General features: G+C 53.5%; 1 protein-coding gene across 5 annotated transcripts in view; it reads left to right on the forward strand.

The window, feature by feature from the left end:
• The window catches only part of AMPD2 (adenosine monophosphate deaminase 2), a 37752-nt gene extending 34288 nt beyond the window's left edge, over positions 1–3464 (forward strand). For 4 of the 5 annotated variants that reach the window (XM_030936045.1, XM_030936046.1, XM_030936047.1 and 1 more), the window contains 7 exons: positions 50–213; positions 519–645; positions 737–900; positions 1208–1328; positions 1646–1819; positions 2095–2205; positions 2354–3464. In XM_030936045.1, the coding sequence (XP_030791905.1) occupies positions 50–213; positions 519–645; positions 737–900; positions 1208–1328; positions 1646–1819; positions 2095–2205; positions 2354–2563 (1071 nt within the window). In that variant the 3' untranslated portion in view covers positions 2564–3464. The remainder of the gene's footprint in view (positions 1–49; positions 214–518; positions 646–736; positions 901–1207; positions 1329–1645; positions 1820–2094; positions 2206–2353) is intronic. The other variant, XM_010355605.2, reaches the window with a different exon arrangement.
• Positions 3465–10555: the final 7091 nt, after the last annotated feature.

Raw genomic sequence — 10555 nt, forward strand, 5'->3', positions numbered from 1 at the left:
GGGCAGATGACCCCCTGAAGAGCTCTGACTCCGCTCACCTCATGTCTAGGAGGTGATGTCAGACCTGGAGGAGAGCAAATACCAGAATGCAGAGCTGCGGCTCTCCATTTACGGGCGCTCGAGGGATGAGTGGGACAAGCTGGCGCGCTGGGCCGTCATGCACCGTGTACACTCCCCCAACGTGCGCTGGCTGGTGCAGGTGCCCCGCCTCTTGTGAGTGTCCCTTGGAGTGGGAGGGGAACCTGTGGGGTCATGTTCAAGGGGTCAGGGCCTGCCTCCTGCCCTTCTAGGATGGCTGAGCCTCACTTGTCCCTGCCAACCCTTCTGAGTGCAAGGAAGGGCTTCTTGGTCCCACCCATGGTCTGTCCAGCCTGGCCCACCTGGGTATCTTTGCTTTCCCATTGTGGTTCAGATGCGCCCCTATGCTCTTGGGCCGAGCTCTGACCCTTACTGGCCTGCTGGGTTTCCTCCCATTGGCCCTGACTTGCACATGCCTGCATGTTATATCTCGCCTGCAGTGATGTGTACCGTACCAAGGGCCAGCTGGCCAACTTCCAGGAGATGCTGGAGAACATCTTCCTGCCACTGTTCGAGGCCACTGTGCACCCTGCCAGCCACCCGGAGCTGCATCTGTTCTTGGAGCATGTGAGCAGGCAGCACAGGGCTGGGTGTGGGGAGCACAGCCAGCTTCACGTCCAGCTGCAGCTCTGGGTCTGACCCCAGGGTTCTGTATTAGGTGGATGGTTTTGACAGTGTGGATGACGAGTCCAAGCCTGAGAACCATGTCTTCAACCTGGAGAGCCCCCTGCCTGAGGCGTGGGTGGAGGAGGACAACCCACCGTATGCCTACTACCTGTACTACACCTTTGCCAACATGGCCATGTTGAACCACCTGCGCAGGTGCCTGCACCACCCTGTGTCTGTTTGCTGTGCCGTCTCTTGCCCAACAAACTTCACTCTTGGCACCTTGGGCTGGGACCACTAGACCTCTGACCCACCTGTTGCCTGGACTAGATGGGTTCTTTCTCTGCCCTTGGAGCTACATCTCTCACCCCTCACAGCCAGTAACCTACCCCTGTCCCCCTTATCCCAGGCCTGCATAGTTATTGGCTGGTGGACATACGTAGGCTGGGTTGGGAGGTCAGGGGCTCCAGTGAGCCCAGGTGATCCCAGGCTCAGGAGCTGACACCGTCTTCGTGTCCCCCAGGCAGAGGGGCTTCCACACGTTCGTACTGAGGCCACACTGTGGGGAGGCTGGACCCATCCACCACCTGGTGTCAGCCTTCATGCTGGCTGAGAACATTTCCCACGGGCTGCTTCTGCGCAAGGTCAGGATCTGCACCCCCAGCCTTCCCTCCCAATTATTCACCTTCCTCTGAACCGTTTGGGCCCCTTCAGTAACCGATCCTCCTCCCACCCAGCCCTCAGATTAGATTCTGCCTTCCCAATGTAACTACCCTTCCCCCGCCCCAGCCTCCAGCCTGGGGCCCCAACTTGGATTTTGACTAATTCACCCTTTGCACATCAGGCCCAGCCTGGATTCTCCTCCCCCTTCCCTCTGCTGTGGCCTGGACCCCCAGAATCACTGTGCCCTGCCCAGCCTCGAGGCCACCTGACAGGCCCTCCCTCCCTGTTGCCTGCCCAGGCCCCCGTCCTGCAGTACCTGTACTACCTGGCCCAGATTGGCATCGCCATGTCCCCGCTCAGCAACAACAGCCTCTTCCTCAGCTACCACCGGAATCCGCTACCGGAGTACCTGTCCCGCGGCCTCATGGTCTCCCTGTCCACTGATGATCCCTTGCAGTTCCATTTCACCAAGGTCAGAGCCCAGCAGGCAGCCAGGCAGGCGGGCGGGTCCCAGGACGCTGGGGTCTTTCAGGTTGCGGGGGGGGGGGGGGGGGGGGGGGGTGGGTCTCTCGGGTTGGTGCTGCCCCCTGGTGGTAGAGCATAGCAGGCCAATTGGCAAGTCCTATGGAGTTGGGGGGTTGGGCGGATGGAGGGGCGGGGGTGGGTAGAGCATGTGGGGAGGTGGGGGAAGGGAGGCAGGGGCAGCTAGCCAGGACGCACTCGTCTGAGGGAACCTGGCCCGTGCAGGAGCCGCTGATGGAGGAGTACAGCATTGCCACCCAGGTGTGGAAGCTCAGCTCCTGTGATATGTGTGAGCTGGCCCGCAACAGCGTGCTCATGAGTGGCTTCTCGCACAAGGTACTACAGCGCCTACCTGGACTTGGCATGGCATTGCTCCTCCCCTCTTTTGCATTTGGGGTCCTGACCTGTCCCTGGGATGGCTTGGGGTGGGGCACGGCCCCTCAGCACTGGCTGCAGCCCTGCCCATTACCCCTGCTCCCTGCAGGTAAAGAGCCACTGGCTGGGACCCAACTATACCAAGGAAGGCCCTGAGGGGAATGACATCCGCCGGACCAATGTACCAGACATCCGCGTGGGCTACCGCTACGAGACCTTGTGCCAGGAGCTGGCGCTCATCACGCAGGCAGTCCAGAGTGAGATGCTGGAGACCATTCCGGAGGAGGCGGGTATCACCATGAGCCCAGGACCTCAGTGAGCCTGGTCCATGAAGTGCCCACCACATCGCAGCACTTTTACCACGTTTTGTCCTCAGACCCCTCCCATGCTGTGTGGTTTCTGCATGTCTCCGTTCTTGTCTGTCTCTGTCTTGCATGTCTCCGACCATGTCACTGTCCCTGAGCCGCCCAGTGAAAGCAAAGCCTGGGAATCTGCTCGTTGTTGTTCGGGCTCAGGTAGCACCTGACGGCCCAGGTATTGAGGGTCCCCCCTGCTGGTGGCCCTGTCCTGGGGTCCTCAGAAGCCTGACTGTCCTGCGGGCTTCTCCAGTGTCCATAGGGGCTTGGGATGGTTGTGGGGGGCTGGCCCCTCTAGCCTTTCAGGTCCTTCCTGGACAAATCTAAGCCTTGGCCAGGGCTGGAGTTTAGGCCCCTGTCTTGTTCATGTAACCGAGGGGCAGGCGGGGGACCTGTACACCTCTGCTGTGGGCACGTGGCTGCTGAGGGTCTGTGGAGCTCCAACAGCTCCGCACTGGCTAGAGCTGGGCTGAGAGCTCAGTCACAGCCCCGGGCTTCCTGGCCTAAGTGGGTAGACGCAGGTGGCAGAGGTGCTGGACCACATCTCCGCCAAGTCACTGCCCAGCAGCCTTCTCCGTCCTATCCCCAGCCCACGTGCTCCTTGGGTGTCAGCTTCCTGTGCCTCTGTGGGAGAGGGCAGCTGCCTTGTGTTATGTCTGGGGCCACGGTCGCTGCAAGGTCCTGGATCTGCCACTCAATGCTGGGAGTGGTGTTCCCAGTGTGATTGCCAGAGCTTTGACCAGATCCTGATCCCAGCTGGCCCCTGTGTTATGTTCTGGACCGAGGCCTTTGCTGTGAACTGCAGTGTTTCATACGACCCATCTTTCCTAGTGCATGAGAAATAAAGATTATTTAATTAATGAAGCAGGTGAGGTTTCTGTTGGGAGAGGAAGCACCATGGTGGGAGGTGGCTGTGGATGGAGGCACTGCACATTCTGAGGGGAGGGACTAGTCTTGGGTGATGTGTATGTTATGCTTGTGGAAACTGACAAAGGAAACTGTGGGAGAGAGGAGATACCCATCCGACCCTCATCTAGCCTGTCCCCCATGAGGGGGACAGCTAGCCCCAGGTCTGCAGCACATCCCTGTCACACCAGCTCGGGGGCTGGTGTCTTTCCCACCTTGTACTTCTTCCCCTCTTCCAGCCTCTGAGGGGATGGCCTGGTAGGTGGGGACTGTGCACCTACAGGCAAACCCAAGGCCAGGGTCTTCTGGGGGGTCTTATTTAGATGGCCCTCTCTAGGCCATACTCTCAGACATTCTGATTCAATAGGCAGAAGGTGTGGCACAGACATCTGCAAACTCTCCGGCAGATTCTATTGCAAGAGGTTGGAACAAGCCTGTGCATTCTGATTCCAGCGCCTCCCCCCACAACCTCAGCCTCTGTCCCATGTTTAATACACAATTTCTGGAGCACCCCCCTGGCACAGAGGTTGCTGGAGTCTGTTCCCCAGGTAAAGAAGGAAAGTGGAATGTGCCCTGGGCTGTGCAGGGTCCTGGGTGGGCGGAGAGAAGCCTGTCGCTGCCCCTGCTGCTGGCTGGCTGGCTGCCTCAGAAGCGATTAGCCCTGGAACAGCATGAGCCTGTGTAATTCAGGGCCTGCCCAGAGCCAGAGCAGCTGGAGCAGGAGGGGGAGGCTGGGAGGCCGCTGGCTTCCTCCTCCCTTCTTGTCAGCTGCTCTCCCTCACCCCAGCCTCTTTCAGCAAGCAGGTCTGCACCTGGCCCTGGGCCTCCCAGCAGGTGCCCCGGGAAGAAGCTCTCCTCATCCCTCCCCACTTCCCATTGGCCAAGCCCTCTCCTGGTCAAGACCCAAGGCCCTTCAGTTTAGAAGACACCCCTTGCCAATTCATCCTGGCCACTTACATGTCACAGAATTGAATGCTGGAGCCCAATGAGGGTGGGAGGTGGTGAGTCCGGGGCTCCCCCACCCATGGTGGGCCTTGGCTGCCCAAGGATCCCCCTTTACAAGGGTGAGAGGAACTCACTTTTCAAGTAGGTGAATAATAACACACCTGAGCTGTGTCTTGTCTTTGTTTTAACAAGGAAGCAGGATTAAAAGATCTTTCTAGAAGGTCTTTCAGAGGCAAGAACTGCCTGTCCCGTCTGCCAGCACTTAGGACTCCATATTTACTCGTTGAATTTGTCATTTAATAGAATCCTTCAGTTCACTTTCTTGTCTCCTGTTTTTCTTAGTGTGTGCTGAGGCTTAGCTCTAAGAATCTTACTAAATTGAAGTTCCTAGCAGCCTCTCCATGGTTTATTTTTGAAACAAGGTCTTGCTCTATCATCCAGGCTGCAGTGACCTCCTGGGCTCAAGTGATCCTCCCACCCTAGCCTCATGAGTAGCTGGGACTACAGGCACGTGCCACCTGTAGATGGGGTTTCATCATGCTGTGCAGGCTGGTCCTGAACTCCTGGGCTCAAAGTCCTGGGATTACAGGCGTGAGCCACCGCGCCCAACCCACAATTTGTTTTTTAAACAACTTCCCTCTGGTTTCTTAGTTTCTCAGAAATTTCTCTTTCAAATATTTATGAAGAGAAAATAATCTTAAAACAGTAAGCCCCTAATACTTCTTCTTATCTGAAAAGAAAATCGTTTTCATTAAAAAAAATTTGGAAAATGAAGAAAAACAGGAAGAAGTAAAAAGCCCCCTCATAATCTACCAAATTCAGTTTCACCAAATATTTGTTGCATGCCTGAGATATATGTAGATATTTTAATACATATCTATGCATATTTGTGTGTTCTTTTCAGGTCTTTTTTTTTTTTGAGACGGAGTCTTGCTCTGTCGCCCGGGCTGGAGTGCAGTGGCCGGATCTCAGCTCACTGCAAGCTCCGCCTCCCGGGTTCACGCCATTCTCCTGCCTCAGCCTCCCAAGTAGCTGGGACTACAGGTGCCCGCCACCTCGCTCGGCTAGTTTTTTGTATTTTTAGTAGAGACGGGGTTTCATTGTGTTGGCCAGGATGGTCTCGATCTCCTGACCTCGTGATCTGCCCGTCTCGGCCTCCCAAAGTGCTGGGATTACAGGCTTGAGCCACCGTGCCTGGCCTTTTCAGGTCTTTTTAAAATGGTATTTTTGAATTGATTTCACATGGATGATTTGGGCTTTTTAAAATTTTTTATTTTTATTTTTTGAGATGGAGTCTCACTCTGTTGCCCAGGCTGGAGTGCAGTGGTGCAATCTTGGCTCACTGTAACCTTTGCCTCCCAGGTTCAAGTGATTCTCCTGCCTCAGCTTCCCAAGTAGCTGGAATTACAGGCGCATGACACCCACATCTGGCCAATTTTTTGTATTTTTAGTAGAGACGGGGGTTTCACCATGTTGGTCAGGCTGGTCTCGAACTCCTGACCTCAGCTGATCCACCCACCTCAGCCTCCCAAAGTGCTGGGATTACAGGTGTGAACCACCGTGCGTGACCCTGGCCTATTTTAAAAATTATTTTAACATACTTCTTTCCACATGTCATTAAAATACTCTGCAAATATGAATGTGAACTACTGTGCACCACCCCCTGGTGAGCCTCCCGTGGTTTATGATTACAGCTCTCCTCTGTTAAGAATAACTGTGGCCTAATGTGACCAACAATGTGCACTCTGGGTTTGACTTTTGGTTCCACCACTTTCAGGCTGTGTGATCTTAGGCAAGTTACTTCCCCTGTCTGTGCCTCTACGTCCTCACCCATTTCATGGGGATAATAATAGCACTTTTCTCGTGGGTTGATTTTGGATTCAATTGGCCACTGGATATAAAGCACTAAGCAAGAACTCAGTAAATATTAGCTATTATTATCTTTGCATAAATCTCTCCGGATTATTCCCTTAGTGTAGATGCCCTGAGTGAAATCACCAGGTCCAAGGTAGAATTTTTTTACTGTTCTTGATAGAAATGAATCAAAGTATGTGAGCCGAAATAAAAAGTCATTTCCTTGCCCTCGACCTTGCCTGCACCTTCCATGCCAGCCCGTCACCTCCTCTCCTCTTTTGGAGCCCCATGCCCCGCCCTTCCTCTCGACCTGCTCTGTGTGCCTGTGTGTGTGAAGGAGCCCACATCTTCTTTCTGGTCAGTGGCCAGATCTTACATGGAATCGGGGGCTGGGGGAAAGAGGGTGGGTGGCAGAGGGAGTAAATAAAACAGGCAACCCAACCTGTCTCCTTCCAATGTTTGGGGCCTGTCCTGAGTGAAGTCAACACTGAGGGACTGTCCCTCATCTGTCCCTAAAGCTTTCGGACTGGGAAGCATGAGGGCCGTGTGCCAGGCCACATCTCACATGCCCTGCATGGGGTCGCCTCTCCATGCCCACTCCTGGGGGAGTGGAGGAGAGTAACTGGGGAGCTATCTGGGCCCCCAGGCTGGGGTAGAGGATGGGTAAGCGTGTTTGGTTGGGTGACAATAATCCTGATTTCTAAACCCTACATCAGAACATTTACCATATCAAAGTATTGCCTCACTTATGAATGTATTCATATGAAATTCCAATAAAGGCCTAAGCATTAACTCAGATTTAATCCAATGTTTGACAAATCACTTTATTTTCAAAATGAGAGTGAAATTGCCCAAATTAGGATGCCCTGAACAACCTGGGGTGGATGGTCTCTGCAGCTGGACCTGAAGCGGGCAGCCTGCAGGTCTAGAGATGGGGACCATCCAAATGCCTTGATTTTGTGCGCGTACCTGTCTTCTGGCAGAACCTCAATGCCACCCCACCCCCAGGGCAACACAGGAGAGCTGAAAGAAAATCTTTGAGGGCTGCAAAAAAAAAAAAAAGTTGAAGTTGACAAATGTTTAATGAAATGCCTTTAGAAAGTTGCATGTCAACTTTAATATTTGTTAAGTCACGTGTCATTATATTTGAAAACAATTTGTAAGTTGGATTTTTGACAAGAGTTCCAGAATATGCAATATGATTAAACAGAAATCATAGCCAATAGTAAATTAAATGAGTTACTCAGAGTCAAGTAATTTCAAAAGCAAATTTATAAAAACCCCTTCAAAGCAAAGCCGAGTTCTATTTAATGAGGGGTGTGAGTGCGTTTTAAATGCAAGTGAGGGTGGGGCCTCCAAGAATCAGATGCAGGGTCTATAAAGGACTTACTTAAAATGGCTCAGCCCCGCAGTCCCACTCTGGGCCAGGGGGTTGGCTCAGTTGTTGGTCTTGCCGTCACCTTCAGCCCCTCCTGCCTCCCTAAATAGTCTGGGCAGATTTGGAGCAGCTACTGCTGCCACTGGCATCTTCCCTGAATCTGTGCAATGGATACGCACAGCTGGAATTTCTGTCTCCCCTTTGCAGATGAGAGACTGACCTGGGTTTAAACCTGAGTGTTCTGTTTATTATTTGGGCAAGTCAGCCCTCCTCCCTGACTTCCCAGGCTTGGAGGAGATATGCAAAGGGGAGTGGCTACCAATCCATTACCAGCCTGGGTCCCAAGCCACGGCTGGGGTATGCTGGTGTATCTACTACGCATTTGCCATGGGGGGGTAAAACACCTATGAGCACCTGGCAGTGGGCTGAGCTCTTTGTAAGTGTGAAAGTACTTCCAGCTCCTAGGACTCTGCATGATCTCTATCACCATATTCCCGCACGTCAACAGGGAGAATGAGGTTTGGGAGGTTATGTAACTCATCCAGGATGACTCAGCTAATGAGTGCCAGAGCTGGGATGTGACCTGAGAACTGTCAGGCTGCAAAGTCTTTGTTCCTCCTACTCTATCATGGTCCCTGGGATATGTGTCTGGTTGAGGGGGTCCCTCTAGGGGTGGGGTGCTTAGGGAAGGGACAGGGTCAGGCTCTGATGAGCAGACGGATCAGGGCGGGTGAGTCTGGAGGCAGAAGGGTCATGGAGGAGGCTCCTGCCACATCCCGGGTGTGATTGACAAGGACCTGGCTGGTGGCAGTGTGGGTGGAGAGGAGCTTTTGTGGGGAGGCTGTTAAGACCAGTAGTTAAGACAGAGGCGGTAGAGGTGGCCACAGGATTGTGATTGGCTGGCACAGCCTGGTAAGAGACGGAGAATATGAATGCTCTGAGGCGGCTGCTAGCCTGACCCCTCCCGGTTACCTTATACCCATCCCAGTCCTTATACACGGCCAGGGAGATACTGGGCTTGTGATCCCTGGCGGGGGGGGCGGGGTCTATCCCATGGCACAGCTGTCACTTATTAGCCATAAGATCCTGAAAAATTTCTAGGAACTCCGAGCTTTAGTTCTCTGATCTATCAAATGAGGATATCAGAGTCCATGTGTATTGGTTTGCCATGGAGTTTTTTTTTTTTTTTTTTGGAGACTGAGTCTCGCTCTGTCGCCCAGGCTGGAATGCAGTGGCCGGATCTCAGCTCACTGCAAGCTCCGCCTCCCGGGTTTACGCCGTTCTTCTGCCTCAGCCTCCCGAGTAGCTGGGACTACAGGCGCCCGCCACCTCGCCCGGCTAGTTTTTTGTATTTTTTAGTAGAGATGGGGTTTCACCGGGTTAGCCAGGGTGGTCTCGATCTCCTGACCTCGTGATCCGCCCGTCTCGGCCTCCCAAAGTGCTGGGATTACAGGCTTGAGCCACCGCGCCCGGCCTGCCATGGAGATTAAATGCTGTTTATAAGGCTGAGTTCAAGGACAGGGGACTTGAACAACTATGGAGCTAGGACAGAAACTCCACTGGGGGGACAGAGAAGGGTGGGCTAATTCCTTTTTGGAGAAAATAGCAACAATACCATGCTTGCTTTGTGCTTTATAATTTTCCATATTTAGTTTTTGCAACAGCCTTTTGAGTTGGTCAAGAGTGTGTTTATTCCTCCCAGCAGCCTCAAATCCTTTTGGAACCAGGTGTGAGCTAAACAGAAGCCATAAAATGTTACAAGTCCATAATGGATAATGGTACCAAAAGTCAAAGAGTCCCATACTTTGCCTGGTCACGGGGATAGGAGGTGGAGAGTGGAGTGAGGTCCTGGCGCCGGACTCCCAGCCCAGTGCTCTTATCTTTGTGCTCCCTTTGGGACCTGCTGGAGCTTTGAGTCCGAGCCTGGCCAGGGGCCTTAACTGGGGGTGGGAGGATGACTCCAGGTGACCGTGAAGCTGAGGTGGGGATGGCGAGGGTGGAACAGGGTGTGAGGTCTGGGCCTTGATGGGGTCACTAAGACTTTTGTTTTGCTGTTGTTGTTTTGAGATGGAGTTTCACTCTTGTTGCCCAGGCTGGAGCGCAATGGTGCGATCTCTGCTCACGGCAACCTCCACCTCCCGGGTTCAAGCGATTCTCCTGCCTCAGCCTCCCAGGTAGCTGGGATTACAGGCATGTGCCACCACACTGGGCTAATTTGGTATTTTTAGTAGAGATGAGATTTCTCCATGTTGGTCAGGCTGCTCTTGAACTCCCAACCTCAGGTTGATCCTCCTGCCTCAGCCTCCCAAAGTGCTGGGATTGCAGGCATGAACCACCGCGCCTGGCCAAGACTTTCAAAGGCAAGTGCCCATATGTCTCTTTATTTATTTATTTATTTATTTATGTTTTTATTTTTTGAGACGGAGTCTCACTCTTGTCACCCAGGCTGGAGTGCAGTGGCATGATCTCAGCTTACTGCAACCTCCGCCGCCCGGATTCAAGTGATTCTCCTGCTTCAGCCTCCCACGTAGCTGGGATTACAGGTGCCCACCACCACACTTGGCTAATTTTTTTATTTTTAGTAGAGATAGGGTTTCACCATGTTGGCCAGGCTGGTCTCGAACTCCTGACCTCAGGTGATTTCACCCACCTTGGCCTCCCAAAGTGCTGGGATTATAGGCATGAGCCACTGCGCCTGGCCCCATGTGTGTCCGTTTACCTCCGCTGAGCTCCCTCCTCTCTGCTCCTTCTACCGCCTTGGGCCTGTGCATCTTCTGGGAGAGCCCCTGCTGGCTCTGAATCTCAGTGCACCTCCTGGGCAGCTGTGGAGGCTCAGCGCCCTGCCCTCATCTCAGCCTCTCTCGCACCTGCC

This window comes from Rhinopithecus roxellana, chromosome 8 (assembly GCF_007565055.1).
Source record: "Rhinopithecus roxellana isolate Shanxi Qingling chromosome 8, ASM756505v1, whole genome shotgun sequence".
Taxonomy (NCBI): Eukaryota; Metazoa; Chordata; class Mammalia; order Primates; family Cercopithecidae; genus Rhinopithecus; species Rhinopithecus roxellana.